The sequence below is a fragment of the Delphinus delphis genome, chromosome 3 (assembly GCF_949987515.2).
Source record: "Delphinus delphis chromosome 3, mDelDel1.2, whole genome shotgun sequence".
NCBI classification, from domain to species: Eukaryota; Metazoa; Chordata; class Mammalia; order Artiodactyla; family Delphinidae; genus Delphinus; species Delphinus delphis.
The window spans coordinates 130,318,267-130,335,966 of NC_082685.1; the positions used below are offsets into that span (position 1 = coordinate 130,318,267).

The 17,700-nt window shown below is 35.9% G+C and overlaps 1 protein-coding gene and 1 pseudogene across 14 annotated transcripts in view; one reads left to right on the forward strand and one right to left on the reverse strand.

Moving 5' to 3' along the window:
* SLC38A9 (solute carrier family 38 member 9) overlaps positions 1 to 17,700 on the forward strand; it is a 110,176-nt gene that overhangs the window by 56,349 nt on the left and 36,127 nt on the right. For all 14 annotated transcript variants that reach the window (XR_009519011.1, XR_009519010.1, XR_009519009.1 and 11 more), the window contains 3 exons: positions 3,393 to 3,452; positions 6,108 to 6,302; positions 8,815 to 8,922. Coding sequence is in view for 10 of the 14 variants with exons in the window: in XM_060009484.1 (XP_059865467.1) it covers positions 3,393 to 3,452; positions 6,108 to 6,302; positions 8,815 to 8,922 (363 nt within the window). In the remaining 4 variants the exon portion in view is untranslated. The remainder of the gene's footprint in view (positions 1 to 3,392; positions 3,453 to 6,107; positions 6,303 to 8,814; positions 8,923 to 17,700) is intronic.
* On the reverse strand, positions 16,203 to 16,288 carry LOC132423746 (U6 spliceosomal RNA; annotated as a pseudogene).

Below are 17,700 nucleotides of genomic sequence, written 5' to 3' on the forward strand. Positions count from 1 at the left end.
TTTCGGTTGGAGCATTTAATCCATTCACATTTAAAGTAATTATCAAATATGTATGTTCCTATTACCATTTTCTCAATTGTTTTGGGTTTGTTTTTGTAAGTCCCTGTCTTGTCTTGTGTTTCCCAGTTAGAGAAGTTCCTTTAGCATTTGTTGGAGAGTTGATTTTGTGGTGCTGAATTATCTCAGCTTCTCCTTGTCTGTAAAGCTTTTGATTTCTCTGTCAATCTGAATGAGATCCTTGCTGGGTAGAGTAATCTTGGTTGTAGGTTCTTCCCTTTCATCACTTTAAATACAACGTGCCACGCCATTCTAGCTGGTAGAGTTTCTACTGAGAAATCAGCTGTTAACATTATGGGAGTTCCCCTGTATGTTATTTGTCATTTTTCCCTAGTTGCTTTTAATAATTTTTCTTTGTCTTTAGTTTTTGTCAATTTGATTACTATGTGTCTTGGCGTGTTTCTCCTTGTGGTTATCCTGTCTGGGACTCTCTGCACTTCCTGGACTTGGGGGCTGTTTCCTTTCCATGTTAAGGAAGTTTTCGACTGTAATCTCTTCAAATATTTTCTCGGGTCCTTTCTCTCTTTCTTCTTCTGGGACCCCTATAATGTGAATGTTGTTGCATTTAATGTTGTCCCAGAGGTTTCTTAGGCTGTCTTCATTTCTTTACATTCTTTTTTCTTTATTCTCTTCCGTGGCAGTGAACTCCACCATTCTCTCTTCCAGGTCACTTGCCATTCTTCTGCCTCAGTTATTCTGCTATTGATTCCTTCTAGTATATTTTTCATTTCAGTTATTGTATTGTTCATCTCTGTTTGTTCTTTAATTCTTCTAGGTGTTTGTTCTTCACTTTTTCTAGGTCTTTGTTAAACATTTCTTGCATCTTCTCGATCTTTGCCTCCATTCTTTTTCCAAGCTCCTGGATCATCTTCACTATCATTATTCTGAGTTCTTTTTCTGGAAGGTTGCTTATCTCCACTTCATTTAGTTGTTTTTCTGAGGGTTTTTCTTGTTCCTTCATCTGTTACATAGTCCTCTGCCTTTTCGTTTGTCTATCTTTCTGTGAATGTGGTTTTCCTTCCACAGGCTGCAGAATTGTAGTCTTTCTTGCTTCTCACGATATAGTTTTTAATTATAAATAATTCAGGTTATTTGTTGCTGTTATAATAAAAGAACCTAATTAAATTTTTAATATTTATCTTGAATCTAGTAAATGTGTTGAACTCTTATTGCTTATAATTTTGTAGATTCACTTTCGATTTTCTATTTAGGTAGTTCTGTCATCCATGAATAGTGAAAAGTTCTTCCTCTCTAGTTATTATTTTTTGAATGGCTCATATCTGTATGCATACATTTATATTTAATATGTACATATATACACACAGGCACATGCACACACATGTATATATGTTTACATATATATACATCTAGATATATTTATCTTTTTTTAAACTGTAAAGTTGTATGGATGCAGTGCTGGTAGACATCCTTATATTGTTCCTGAGGAAATCTTTCTAATGTTTCACCATTATATATTGCATTAGTTGTAGGATCAAAGGGTTGTACCCTTTAGTAATTCAGAGATGTTCTAGCCTATTGTTTTCTTAAGCATTTTTATTAATGTATGCTGGATTTTATTAAATACTTAATCTACATCTCTTGAAATGATTGTAAAGCTTTTCTCCTTTAAATTGTTAATATGGATAATTAAGTGAATACATTTTATAATACTTAAATCATACTTATATTCTGGGACAAACTTAAATTAGTTTGTAAGTCATGATGTTTATTTTAAATTTTCTTACTGGATTCAGTTTACTTTTGGGAGGAGTGGGAGTAATATTTTACTTAGAACTTTTGTGTCTCTTCATAAGAGATAGTGGCCTAGAGTTTTTCTTTCTCATACTGTCCTCATTGAGCCTTGATGTATTAGGGCTGCGTGTAACAAATTACCATGAACTGTTTGGCGTAAAACAAGAGAAATTTGTTCTCTCCCACAGTCCTGGAAAATAGAAGTCCAAAATCAAAGTATCTGTAGGGCTCTCTGCTCCCTCTGAAGCCTTTAGGGAAGAAGCCTTTCTTGCTTCTTTCTAGTTTCTGGTGATCGACTGCTGGCAGTCTTTGGTATTCCTTGAGTTATAGGTGTATCACTCCAGTTTCGGCTTCTGCTTTCACATGGCCATCTCCCCTCAGTGTCTCTCTGTCCAAAATTTCCTGTTCTTATTAAAGACACCAGTCACTAAATTTAGGGCCTATCCTAATCCAGTATAACCTGATGTTAACTTGATTATCTCTACATAGAGTCTGTTTCCAAATATGGTCACATTCTGAGTTTCCCGATGGACATGGATTTGGGGAGAATACAGTTCAACCCAGTATATTTGGTATCAAGGTTTTACTAGCGTTATGTAAGTCTTTGGCACCAGGAATTCCTTAAAGATTCATAACTTCCTATCTTAAATCACTAATAAGCCCTGGAGATAACTGTAAAAACCTAGAGCACTAGACTACTTCTTTCATTCTATCTTGAGAGGCATACAATGGAGATGAATAATTCACATATTTAACTTACTTTACAATGGAGATGAATAATTCACATATTTAACTTACTTTTATATAACTTACAATATAATTCACATATTTAATGTACAATGGAATGAATAATTCACATATTTAACTTCAGCATTTTTTATCATCCTATTTTTAAGTTTTACATTACTTTTATTAATGCTTACTAAGGTTATAAAAGGTTAACATCAAACAGAATAAAGTAAATTCCCTCAGGCAAGTAAAAACATATTCTTTACCCATTCTCTCATTCACTGTAGAATGACATGAATGCTCAGGTATCTGCATTAGCTTTTTGTTTTGCTACTTCTTTTAGTATTACTTAATGGTGCTTGTGAGCAATAATTACTATATAGCCTTCAGTTTATAATAGCACGTCCTATACTTTGTAAAAACTTTAAGTGTTTTTCCAGATAAACTCAGCTGTTATGAGTACTGGCTTTACCCCTTTTGCAGGCTTTAGAACTTTATTATATAAGATGTAACTACACTTATATAAATTAGTGTCCGTATAGGTAAAAAAATTGTGCACACTGTCTTTATTCCAGGGCTTTTAACTAAATTCAGCCTTGTGAGTAGTTTTTTAAAAAAATCTTCAATCATGTAAAACACAGTGGGACTGTGACACCAATGACATTGTTCCTGTAAGTAGAGAAAGCTGAAGAAGGTAAAGCTATGTTAACAGTGAAGTAGCCTTTGTTCAGTGTACTAGGTAATATTACCACACAGTAGATCTTAAAAGATTTTTATAAGTAAAAGACTTTAGAGGGTGACTGATTTAGCATCTTTCATTCAGTATTAAACTATATTTTCCCCTTAATTTTTAGACTTTATTCATCACATTAATGACACAGATGCAATACTGAGCACCAACGATAGCAACCTTGGTAAGTAGTTTGGAATTGAAAGTTTGGCTTGTTTCTTTATTCATCACCTCGCTTCAAAAATGCTTTAAGGTAGAACCTATAACTTTATTTTAGGTAAATGACCAGCATAAAATCATTATGTTAAGTAAGCCACTATTAAGTTGTTGGCAGTCAGTATGTTTAAAAAAAAAAAAAATACTCCACAAAATTTTGTGTTAATGTGAGCTAAACAATATTTAGTTCATATTATTCAATCCACAGTTATAGCTCACATCTATAGTATCCATATTTGCCTATGATTAATACACATTTTGAAGAACCTATATCACTGCTAATTGTTTTGGAAGTCTAGAACCATAGTTCTCAGTTTGTTAACTTAGTTTTAGATATTTATTGTTAGTAATATTTAAGATATACAAATCTGTGGCCTAAATTTCCTAATAATGAACCAAGGTTAGTAAATACGGAAAAATAAATTAAAGATTTGTCAAAAAAAACCCTTAATTTCTTAGAAAAGTTTCTTTTAATTAATTTATTAAAAATAAACGTTTGTGGCCTATGGGTTTATCCAATATGGCAGTCATAGGAAGAGTGAATAGAAAAGATAACATAACCTGGTTAACAGTGTAACTAACATCACCAAAAGCTTTTATGTGTTTAAGTTTATACTGAATTCATAGCATTTTGATGGAGGTACACATTGATCACTAAGAGGACAATTCATTCAATGCATATTTATTAAGCCTATTACCTGTGAGGAACTGTTCTAGGCTCTGGGATATAATGGACAGACAAGAGTTTCTCCTCTCATAAAGCGTACATTCCCATGTTTTCTATTCAGTGTCTTATTTTACCCCTTGATTAAACTGATTAACCTGTCATTTATTAACACTAGAAAATGAGTGAAGTACCAGCTTTTATTTCTGTGAACACACACATATACACTTTTCAATAATTATACTAAAGTATTTTAGTATAATTTAAACATATATCTCTTGCACCCTGTTCCTTACCTCAGAATTTTCAAAAGACCAAGTAACATACTTGTCTTAAAAGAGAAATTCATTTTACTATAGCTATTCTGATATCCATTGATAAAACTAGTTTATTAATATCTAATAGGATTTCTTCACTAGAGTTCATTGTTGAGTTCATAAATATCACAATTACAGTGATAATTTGGAGAACACCATCAGCAAAGTCAGTTTAGTTTGCATAGTGATATGTTGATAGTAGCACTTCTTGATTCTTTGGTTTATTTTGAACAGTGTATTAAATAAAGTATGAAACAATCCGTCTCAGTTAATATTTAAAATTACAGCTCACATTTATTGGATACTTACTGTGTGCAGGCATTGTTCTAAATATTTTACAGCAACTCCATAAGGTCGATCTTTTCTCTCATTTTCTATGCAGAAACCAAGGTACAGAGAAGTTAGTGACTTGCCCAAGGTTACATAACTATTAAGTGACAGAGTCGAGATTCTTTATTCAGTCAATATACTTCCATAGCCTGTGCTCTTTACCACTGTAATTATTAGCACAGTTATTAGCACAAAAATTAAAGTTAATTTACTTCTCTCCAGAGCATAGAAGAAAAATGTGCATGTTAAAGTACTAAGAAAAAAGGTGAAAGAAAATTGTTTAGTTTTGTGGTATGCGAAATAACGGATAGAGAATAAAATTGTCAGCATTTTTCACTAGCATTAAACATTCTTTACAAAGAGATGATTATTAGAAAAAATTATCAGAAAAATTAGCTGATTATTAGAAAAAGTACTATTATGAAACTAGAAAGTGTGAGAATGATTTGTATTCTCTCTGCTAACAGAAGATCAGTGTTAGGAAAAATACGTTTTACTCGCTTCCCAGTTCTCTGGATATCATCTGGGCTCTTAAGCTGCTACAAGTTGTGATAAACGTCCAGGACAGTTACTGTGGATTGCTGGAATTGAAGATTCTTAAGCTATAAGCAATAATTAGATTTTGACAATACCATGGCAGATGTTTTGATGGTGTCCACTTTTTATTCCAAACCCAGAGATTTTGTTTATTGTTAGAAGAAACCTGTTCTTTGGCCTTTGTGTGGGTTATTAGCACAGTGAACAATTACCTGTATGATATTTCTTATATTATTATACAAATAGGATTAAATATCATCCAACCCAGTATTTTCTCTCTAGCAATGGGACCAAAGGATATTTGGTAGGATAATTTTATAATTTCAAGTAGAAATTAAGGCTATACCTCAAAATTTTCTAACATTCTCCTACCTTTAATTATTTATAGGTAAAAGGTTTCTAATATAAGTATATATAAAATAGATAACAAGGACCTACTGTATAGCTCAGGGAACTGTATTCAGTATCTTCTAATAACCTATTATGGAAAAGAATCTGAAAAAGAATATATAAATATATAAATAACTGAATCGCATTGCTGTATACCTGAAACTAACACAACACTGTAAATCAACTATATTTCAATAAAAATAAATAATAAAAATAAATAAAAAGGGTTCCTAATATATCTAAATATAACCCTCTATTTTTTTCCAGAAAGAAGAAACTTAGCATTCATGGTAAAAATTGAGGTTGGCAGAACAAGTGTCAGTCTTGGGGGTAGTAATTTTCTGTTCTTTGTTGCCTTCTCTAATCTGTTGCTTCCCTATTGCAGTGATTTGTCCAAGCGCCAGGAGTGGTGACCATCCTGACAATGGCTCTATGGTTTTCTACACCAATGACTCGGGACTCCAGCAGTTTGAAAAGTGGTGGAATAAGTCCAAGACAGTGCCCTTTTACCTCATGGGGCTCCTCCTGCCACTGCTTAATTTCAAATCTCCTTCATTTTTTTCAAAATTTAATATCCTAGGTAAGCCAAGGCACTGTGTTATAGAGCCTCTGTGTAGTAGAATACATGCTGGATTCTGTGGAAATATGGTCTGACTGGGGAAATATCAATACTTACCTTCCAGGCCTGTTCATCTATGTTTAATTTGTTCATGCATATGTTACCCTGCTTTTTGGTTTTCTTTATGGAGTTTGGAAGAGAGAAAAATATAGATGGGCTCTTCCCTGGCAGTCCAGTGGTTAAGACTTCACCTTCCAGTGCAGGGGGAGCAGGTTCAATCCCTAGTGGGGGAGCTAAGATCCCACATGCCTTGCAGCCAAAAAGACCAAAACATAAAACAGAAGCAGTATTGTAACAAATTCAATAAAGACTTTAAAAATGGTCCATATCAAAAGACATCTTTAAAAAAAAAAGAAAAATATAGATGACCATTTCAAGTCCAAGTCCCTTTTTAAGATGAGTTGCTGGGTGCATTAAAAAAAAAAAAAGGACTTACCTGGTGGCACAGTGTGGATAAGACTCCACGCTCCCAGTGCAGGGGGCCTGGGTTTGATCCCTGGTCAGGGAACTAGGTCCCACATGCATGCTGCAACTGAGAGTTTGCATGCCAAAACTAAGTAACCCTCAAGCTGCAGCTAAGGAGCCCAACTCCCACAGCTAAGACCCGGTTCAACCAAATTAAAAAAAAGAGAAAAAAGGATGAGTTGCTGTGGTTTCCATTCTATCCTTACTGAACAGCTATTCCTCATTTCCTCTAAGAGAACAGCTAGAGGAAGTAGAGTAAGATTTCAGCAGGAGAGATCCAAAGGGGATAATTTAGGAATTCTCAATTCTAAGGGTTGGAAATATTAGAACTTACTAAGGGAGGTTATGGAATATTTTTTTCCTACAGTATCTATTTAAGAGTATAGCACAAAATTATCGCTTGACTTTCAACCTGGGATATTGTTCTCTAGCTGAAGCTCCTTAGGTTTATTCTGCTTCTCTCTTCCTCTGTGCTTTTTCTTTCTTAGAACACTATTGCCTCCTTAAAGGAACAGACTTCTTTTTGTGAGACCTGTTTTAGAAAAGGAACCCCTATGAAAGCGCAGATCTGGTTAACTAAAGACAAGGATATCATTCATAAAGAATTGATAACCTAAATAGATAATAGGATTTCACCTCCTCCCTATAGTTCTGACCTCTTGGTAGGCGGCCTAGAGTATGAAATAATTAGATTACTCATCACATCAAGGAGGTGGCTTTGGGTTTTCAGAAGACCAAAGGAGGAGGTAAGGATATTTCTCTATACCTCTGCCTCACAACAGGATTCACTGTAAGACTGACTACCACAGACACACACAGAAAATGAAGAGTTGTGATTATATAAGCTTTAGCCTCTTGTATTCATCCTTTCTGAATCAGCTAACCTCCAAACCCACAGTAGAGCTTATATAGCTCATTTGTGGTTTCCTGATTTGCTTGCCGACTTTAAAGATCTGGAACAGATCTTTAAAAGTTAGCATGTAAACTTATAGAAGAATTTGCTCAGTTGGGCAAAACAATCACTAGGCTTCTAACCAGGTTAATTATTCTCCACCTCCTTAAGGATATTTTTCTTTTGCCCTTTTTCTTGGTACTTTCCCTTTTAAAACTATATAAAGCTTCTTTAGAGAAATTAGAATCTAATTCCTCTAGAAACCTTTCTGGATTTCTTGACTCTACTCCATAATGACTGGACTTAATTCCTTAAATCCTCTAACATCTAGACTACTAAAAAATCCTGAAATTCTGAATGCCCACTTTACCCTACATAAAGTGGGCATTTACACAGTGAATGGAATCTGGAATCTTTCCATCTAGCAAGTAGTCCTGCTCAATCAAAACTTCATCTAGATAGTAGATCAGATTGTTCATGGATTATGTGGCTTATTGCCTTTCTCAAGTAAGTTTATGATCCACATTTACTACTTTTCTTTCTTTTTTCTTTCTTATACTAAATATTCTGACAGACTTTTCCAACTTATTGACTGTCTCTAATACTTTTTTTTAAGTTAATTTTACCCATTCCTTTTCATTTTAAAATTTTTTATTTATTTCTTTATTTTTTGGCCACGCCATACAGCTTGCGGGATCTTGAAGTTCCCCGACCAGCAATTGAACCTGCGCTCTCAGCAGTGAAAGCGAGAAGTCCTAACCACTGGACCGCCAGGGAATTCCCCTCTAATACTTTCAATACAAAGAATAAGAGTCAGTTTCAGGTTGTTTTTTCTCTCCTGTGTAACCTTACAATTTTATAATGGACTCTCTGCATGTATCTTCCACTAAACTCAGGTCATAAGTTCTTCTTAGGCCTACTACATAGTTTTTTGCTTTGTTTTTTGATATCTCACATAGCTTGTTTCTGTTCTTTAGATCTTACCTGGGTTTTAGTGGGCATAAACGACAAAGGTAATAATTTTCCAAACTATGCTGAGAATGTAGAAACAAAACTTGATTTTGAAATAGTCTGTAAAACAAAGTGGATAAATGGTTTCTGAATTTTTCCTTACAGGCACAGTGTCCGTTCTCTACTTGATTTTTCTTGTCACCTTGAAGGCTATTCACTTGGGATTTCATTTGGAGTTTCATTGGTTTACGCCAACAGAATTTTTTGTCCCAGGTGAGCTATTTGTCCCAAGTAAAGAATTAATAAATTACAATAATGTGATCTTCAGTTAACTATTGTTACTATAAAAGAAGTATTGGTAGATTTTATGATGAACACTTTTATTAATGGTGTTAAGCTAAAAACAGGAGTACAGTTGAAATTACTGTGGTTTTCTTGCAGTTAGGGATAACCAAGTACCCTTTGTCATTTCTACTTGGGAGTTAAAGTCACAATGCAATTGAAAAATCAAGAACTCATTCTCTAGACTCTCTGAGGAAACATACCCCTAGAATTTCAGAGACTTATTTAGAACATAGTCAGTGATAAATATATGTGGACAATACTGGTAATTAACATCATTGTTCCCTTATGGGTTTTTTTCTTTTAATATTGCTGTTTTTCAGGCTAATTAGGATGGTGTTTTTTGTTTTTTTGGTTTTTGTTTTTTTTGGTTTTTTTGCGGTACGCGGGCCTCTCACTGTTGTGGCCTCTCCTGTTGCGGAGCACAGGCTCCGGACGCGCTGGCTCAGCGGCCATGGCTCACGGGCCCAGCCGCTCCGCGGCATGTGGGATCTTCCAGGACCGGGGCACAAAGCCGTGTCCCCTGCATCGGCAGGCAGACTCTCAACCACTGCGCCACCAGGGAAGCCCTGGAGTGGTGTTTTTGAAACAACCTTCAAAAGCCTCTAATGGTTTCCCAACTCATTCAGAATAAAGGCAAGTCTTTATCATAGTCCACAGACCCTATATGATCTGACTCCTGGCTTCCTCTTTTATTTCATCCCCTATTACTTTTCCACTCATTCAGTCCACTCCAACCACACTGTCTTCCTTGCCGTTCCACAAAAATGCCAAGCACACTCCTAGCTCAGAATTTTTGCACTTAGGATTCCCTGTACATGAAACGTTGTTGTCTTTTTCTCAGGTATCTACACGGCTGGTATCGTTAGAGAGGTCTTCCCTGACTTCCTGCCCATTCTCACACCTCCTTCTTGTTCCTTATTTTCTTTAGAGCCCTCATCACTACCAAATCTTATATGCAGGTATCCCTGGTCATCTAAATCTATTAAGTTCTTGATTCTGACTAGTTGGAATATTGAGGCATATCTGTTATTCTAATCAACTTAGCTCCTGAGTTTAAGATAAAAAGTAGCAGATGTTAAGATAACAAGAGACTTACCTAGAACTGTTTCCGAATCTTTTTGGTTCTTGAATTCGAGTAGTGAAAGTTCAGATGGTAAGAAATACCTGTATTATTTTTTTTACCCGTGTATCTGTCTCCCTTAACTAGAATGTTAGCTCTCTGAGAAAAGAAATGGTTTTTTTTGTTTTTTATACTTCTCTATTACTATTGTGTCCCCAAGGCCTATAATACTTCTGGCATATAATGAGTGCTCAATAAATAATTATTAAGAGTAAATGTGTTTATATCCACTCCTTTCTAAATCCCATTAAAACATTTACGTTAAAAAAAATATATAAAATAAATAAATAAAAACATTTACGTTAAAAAAATAAATGTAAAAAACAAACACAAAGAGGCTCTATAGAAGAGACAATAGCAAATGAGAGAGAGCAACAGATTTTTAGAAGCTCGAAAACTGATACATGGTTGGTAACTGACAGCAAAGCAGAGAAAGCTGAAATGTAAGTACCTGTAGAGAGGAGGCCAGTTTGAACTACACAATTCTTGAAAGCCTGAGTGTTTGGAGAAAACTGGTTAACTCTGAAAGCAAGGGTAAGGAGAAGGGCTTAAAATGGGAGACTTCTTTGAAGGTTTATGTCAGGAATAATTAGCTATAATCCATCCCCTTTCCCTCTTCAACCTAGCAAGAGATGGAAGAAACTAAATCAGATACTCTCTAGACTCGGGTTTGCCAGATACAGCAAAAGGGTAGGAATAAGCCTCTAGTCTGAAAACAGGTTAAGTGAAAGCATATATGCTGAATGGTGAGGCCATACCCCACCGTCTACCCCTCCAATTCTCTTTTCTTTATTCCTTGGTTCCCAAAATGCTGATAGAATAGGGTAATAGAGGATTCTTCTCAGGAGAAACTAAGCCTAAGAGGAAAGACCTAGAGTCTCAGATATTCGGGTTCTACCAAAGAAATGGCAGGTACCTTGCTTGTATCAGACCATTTAGATGTCCACTATGCATTTTTTTAGTGCTTCACTTTTAAATATAAACAAACATACAAAGAGCACTAGATATTTGTGGGAAACCTCTTACATAAAAATAAAACAAGAAAGATAAAAAAGGGGACCTCCCTGGTGGTGCAGTAGTTAAGACTCCATGCTCCCAATGCAGGGGTTCCGGGTTCTATCCCTGGTCAGGAAACTAGATCCCACATGCATGCCGCAACCAAGAGTTCGCATGCCACAACTAATGAGCCTGCCTGCTGCAACGAAGACCCGGCACAACCAAATAAATAAATAAATATTTTTAAAAAAGAAAGAAAGATTAAAAGGGAATTTAAAGGGAAAAATAATAAGAAGGAACAAAAGCAAAATTCCAAAAAATTACATCCTCAAAGTAACAAAAGACAGTGATATCCATGAAACAATATTTAGATGCCAAGCAAGGAAGGAAAAATGGGGAGTTGATCTTGGAAATAAAATATGTAATAGAAATTAAGAATTCAAAGAAAATTTGGAAGATAAAGCTAACTTCCCCAAAAGACTAGAGATTACGGATGGGTGGATGGATGGACAGATGGATGGATGGTTAGAAAGAAGGAAGGAAGGGAGGGAGGGAAAGAGGGAGGGAGGGAGGGAGAGAGGAAGGAAAAAAATAGGACAGAAAAGATGAGAAAATAGATAATTAATTCAGGTGGCCCAATATCCAGCTAAAAATAGTTTCATAGAGAAGAAAGGAAATGAAGGTGAGGAAATTATCAAAGAAATAATTTAAGAAATTTCCCCAGAACTGAAGAGCATGTGTTTCTAGATGTAAGGGCCCAAAATGCCCAGCATTGTGAATAAGACCCACACCAAAGCTCATTATGAAATTTTACAACACCAGGGATAAAGAGAAGGGCTTTCAGGGACAAAGAACAAGTCTGTACAAAAGGTCTGGCATCAGAATAGTATCAGCCGTTTTAACAACAACTCTGAAAGTTAGAAGACAATAGTAGTATCATCAAAGGTCTCAGAATAAATTATTTTAACTTAAAATTCTAAATCCCACCGTACTCTCATTCAACTGTTAGAGTACAATAAAGGTATTTTCAGAAAGTAAAGTCTCACAAAATTTTCACAAACTGAACAAACCAGATAACCAGCCCCTAGATCAAAACCAGAAATTACTAGCACCCCGGAAGTCCCTCGCATTCTCCCTACCAATTGCTGTCTCCCTGCAGAGATAACCACCTGTTCTAACTTCTAACCCCAAAGATTAATTTTGTCTGTTTTTTGACTGACTATAATTGGAATATACAGTACATATTCTTTTGTGTCTGGCTTCTTCCAGTCAACATTATATTGTGATATTGAGCCACATTGTTGTGTGTATTTTATTCATTCTCATTAGTATTTCATTTTATAACTATACCACAATTTATCTTTTTCCTATTAAGGGACGTTTGAGTAGTCTCCAATTTGCGACCATTATGTTTATTGTAGCACTCTTCATTCTCTTACATATCTTTTGGTGAACATATATGCCTGCTTTCTCTTGAGTATAAACCTAGGAGTGGAATTGGTAGGTCAAAGGGTATGCATATATTCTACTTTTGCAGATATTGCCAGTCAGCTTTCCAAAATGGTTGTACCAATTTACGTCCATACCAGCAGTGTTTGAGTGTTCTAGTCCGTTCCATGTCTTCATCAATCAACACTTCTGTTTTCTTTTTCATCTAGCCTTGCTGGTGGTTGTGTAGTGGTATTGTGCTTTTAATTTGCATTTCCCTGATGGCTAATGAAGTTAACACCTTTTTATATGTTCATTGCCAATTTGGATTTCCTCTTTTGTCAAGTGCCTTTTCAAGTCTTTTGCCCATTTTCTATTTTTTTCATATTGATTTATAGGAATTCTTTTTACTTTCTAAGTACCTGTCTTATGTATTCAATTATCTTCTCCCCCTCTGCTTACTTCCTTTCTTAATATGACTTCTCAGAGGAATAAAGTAGGCAGTTTGAGAATGATTGGAGGTTTGGGGCTTCTTTAAAACCACTTTGTGAAGGAATCTGTCTTCTTTAATTTACTACACACTGATCATGGTATAAATGTCTGGGTTCTTTAAAAGACATATTTTTCATACAAAAACTTGTACACGAATGTTCATAGCAGCAATATTCATGGTAGTCAAAAGGTGGAAACAATCCAAATATCGATCACTGATGAATGGATAAATAAATGTGGTATATCCGTACAATGGAATATTATTTGGCAATAGAAAGGAGTAAGGTATTGTGGTGATGGTTGTACAACTCTGGGAATATTCTAAAAACTTTTAACTGTACACTTTAAATGGGTGAAAGATATGTAAATTATATCTCAATAGAGCTGTTAAAGATAATCTTAGGTTTTCAAGAAATTTACTCAGAGAGTTTTGGTTAATTGGAAAAAGCTGGATATTCACTCACTCTAATTTGACAAGTTAGAAACAACAGTGGTATCACCTGCCTTAATTAGAGAAGAATCAACTAACAAGTTGCTTCACGAGGCATCTTAGAAGTAATAGATGTTGAGCGCTCCAAAAGACAGGAAAGATCAGCTAAATTGAAAAGAGCTTATCGAAAACTAGTAAATCTTAGCAAAAAGCAAAATCATTCTGAAGAGCCATTTAAAGTAGAATGTTGACCACTTTCGTGGCCAAGAGTCCTTTATTATGAAAATAAATGAACGCCTCTGATTATGTCATGCATTGTCCAAAAAGACATGGCCCACTGCTGTTCGGGAGCTTGCAGTTGAGCTGTAAGACTGCTTTGTGAATTAATGATCACAGTATGAAGATACACAAGAGACATAGTAGTATAGAGGAATTGCATGTAAATAAGAATTAGGAATCAGAGAAGTGTTCTAAATAAGAGTATTTTAAGGCCAAAAGGAGTTCTTTAAATGAAGAATTGGAGGAATGGGTTTATGCCAGGTCAAGGGATCGATATGTTTAAGAAACAGTTAAGGCCTGAGATACCATGACCCATTTAGGAAATTACAAGAATTCGGATGGCTGAAGTGAAAGAATACTTATTGGTGAAGTAATAGAAGACACGGATAAAGAGGCAAAGGCCAGATCATGAAGAGTCTTCTATTTTAAGCTAGAAATAACTCTCTGGTTGGCTATGAGACCCTCCTTCTCCCTTATTTGGGATTGGCTGAACTAAGAGTTAGGCTTCTGTGTCCCTAGGTTAATAGGGTAGAGGAAGAGTAGTCCTATAATTCCCTGCCTAACAATAGGATTCATAATGCAGCTGCTGCAGTCAGATACCACCCTCATAAAAGGTAAGTTGAGGTCAGAGGTGCTGTAGCCTCTTTGAATCAATAGAATCTGTAGAAAAGCAATGATAGTGAAAACACTGTTAGAACCTTGGGATATCACTAAAGCATTGCTGACATGGTAATTCAGAGATGGGTGATGACTGATCCCATGCCCAAATCCCATCTCACTGTCTGCTTTCTTAAACAACTTCCAATATCTGTAAGCAGCCATCAAAATGGAGTTAGAAGTATTAGAAATTTTGCAGGGGAGCATTTGTGAAAGAGGAGGGCAAGCAGGAGTAGGTAGCTACATCAGACAATATTGTAGCTCAAATCTACAAAAGGAGAAAAGGAAAGGAGGATTGGGTAGGAATAGATTAAGAAAGTCTTAGCCAACCCAATGTGAAGCTCTGTCAAAGATTGCCTGCAGAGGAGTCTAGGGTTGGGCAAAAGTGGTCAGGCCCAAGTACTCTGCTTTGCTCAGTCGTTGGCTAGGAGCTGCCCAGGGAAAATGTGACTTCTTGATTAGGTCAGCACAGCCCAAAGAGGCTGCAGCTGGAGTTTTATCAGCTCACTGCATGCCTTGCATCAGGTTCTCACTTGGATATCGGAGTAGTACATTTACATGGCTGCCACAGTGAAGTTTTATAATATTTTAATATAAATTTGTCATGTTAATGTTATTCCTAGTTATGGCCTAGGAATACCTTTAACAGTATTTAACAATATGTATGCTTGTTTTATTGTTGTGAATGGACTTCTTTAATTTCTCTTTATATCTTCTAATCAATTATAGATATATAAGAAAGATGTTGATTTCATATATATATTTATTTATTTATATAAAATTTTCTTTCCAGCTCCCTTACTTTGAACTCTTTTTTCCCCCAGCTTTACTGAGATATAATTAACATATAACACTGTGTAAGTTTAAGGTGTACAACATATTTGATGCACTTGTATATTGCAAAACGATTACCACCATAGCACCTAGATAACATCTCCATCACATAATTTCCATTTCTTTTTTGTGGTGAGAACATTTAAGATTTACTTTCTTAGCAACGTTCAAGTAATGCAGTATTATTAACTATAATCATGATGCTATACATTGGATCCCCAGAACTTATTCATTTTATAACTGGAAGTTTGTACTCTTTGACCAATATATCCCCATTTCCCCTACCTCCCCAGCCTCTGATAACCAGGATTCTGGTTTCTGTTTCTATGAATTTAGCTTTTTTAAATTCCACATATAAATGATATCATACACTATTTGTCTTTTTCTGTTTGACTTATTTCACTTAGCATAATGCCCTCAAGGTCCATTCATGTCACAAATGGCAAGATTTCCTTCTTTCTCATGGCTGAATAATATTTCATTGTATATATTTACCACATCTTAATCCATTCATCTGTTGATGGACTTATAGGTTGTTTCTATATCCTGGCTATTGTAAATAATGCTGCTGTGAACATAATGCAGATGTCTCTTCAAGATAGTCCTTTGGATATATACCCAGAAGTGCGATTTCTGGGTCATATGGTAGTTCTGTTTAAAAATTTTTGAGCAACCACCATCCCATTCTCCATAGTGGCTGCACCAATTTCCGTTCCCACCAACAATATACCACGGTTCCCTTTTCTCCACATCCTTAAGAACACTTGTTATCTCTTATCTTTTTGATGATAGCCATTCTAACAGGTGTGATATATCATTGTGTTTTGTTTTTAATTTTTTATTGTAGTATAGTTGATTTACAGTGCTGTGTTAATTTCTGGTATGTAGTAAAGTGATTCAGTTACACACACACACGCACATATTTATTCTTTTTCATATTCTTTTCCATTATGGCTTATTACAGGATACTGAAAAAATATGGAATGCTTCGCGAATTGTGTTGTCATCCTGTGCAGGGACCATGCTAATATTTTCTGTATTGTTCCAGTTTTCTTTTTCTTTTTCTTTTTGTTTTTTTTTTTTTTTTTGGCTGTGTTGGGTCTTTGTTGCTGCGCTCAGGCTTTCTCTAGTTGCGGCGAGTGGAGGCTACTCTTCGTTGCGGTGCGCAGGCTTCTCATTGTAGTGGCTTCTCTTGTTGTGGAGCACAGGCTCTAGGCACGCAGGCTTCAGTAGTTGCAGCATGCAGGCTCAGTAGTTGTGGCTCATGGGCTCTAGAACGCAGGCTCAGTAGTTGTGGCACACAGGCTTAGTTGCTCTGCGGCATGTGGTATCTTCCCAGACCAGGGATTGAACCCCTGTCCCCTGCATTGGCAGGCGGATTCTTAACCACTGCGCCACTGGGGAAGCCCCTGTATTGTTCCAGTTTTAGTATATGTGCTGCCAAAGCAAGCACTATCATTGTTTCTGATTTGTGCTCCCCTGATAATTAGTGATATTGATCACCTTTACATGTACCTGTTGGCCATTTGTATGTCTTCTTTGGATAACAGCCTATAGGCATACGTCATTTTATTGCACTTTGCAGATATTGCGTTTTCTTGCAAATTGAAGGTTTGTGGCAACCCTGCATTGAGCAAGTCTTTCAGCACCATTTTTCCAATAGCATTTGCTCACTTCATATCTCTGTGTCACATTTGAGAAGTTCTCACAATTTTCAAACTTTTTCATTATTATTATATTGTTATGGTGATCTATGATTTTTGACATTTTTTAGCAAAGTATTTTTAATTAAGGTATGTATTTTTTTAGACATAATGCTATTGCACACTTAATATACTAAATATATTGTAAATGTAACTTTTATATGCACTGGGAAACCAAAAAATTCATGTGACTTCCTTTATTGTAATATTCACTTTATTGCAGTGGTCTGTAACCAAACCCAAAATATCTCCAAGGTATGCCCGTGTTTAGTTCTCTGACCTTTTTTTTTTTTTTTTTTTTTTTTTTTTTTTGCGGTATGCAGGCCTCTCACTGTTGTGGCCTCTTCCGTTGTGGAGCACAGGCTCTGGACGCGCAGGCTCAGCGGCCAGGGCTCGCGGGCCTAGCCGCTCCGCGGCATGTGGGATCTTCCGAGACCGGGGCACGAACCCATGTCCCCTGCATCGGCAGGCAGACTCTCAACCACTGCGCCACCAGGGAAGCCCCCATTTTTTAATTGAATTGTTTGTTTTCTTGCTATTGAGTTATATGAGTTGTTTATATATTTTGGTTATTAACTCCTTATCCAATATATGATTTGCAAACATTTTCTCCCATTTTGTAGGTTGCCTGTTCATTTCATTAATGGTTTCCTTTACTGTGCAGAAACCTTTTAGTTTGATGTAGTCCCATTTGTTTATTTTTGCTTTTGTTGCCTTTGCTTTGGTGTCAAATCAAAAAATCGCTGCCAAGACCAATGTCAAGGAGC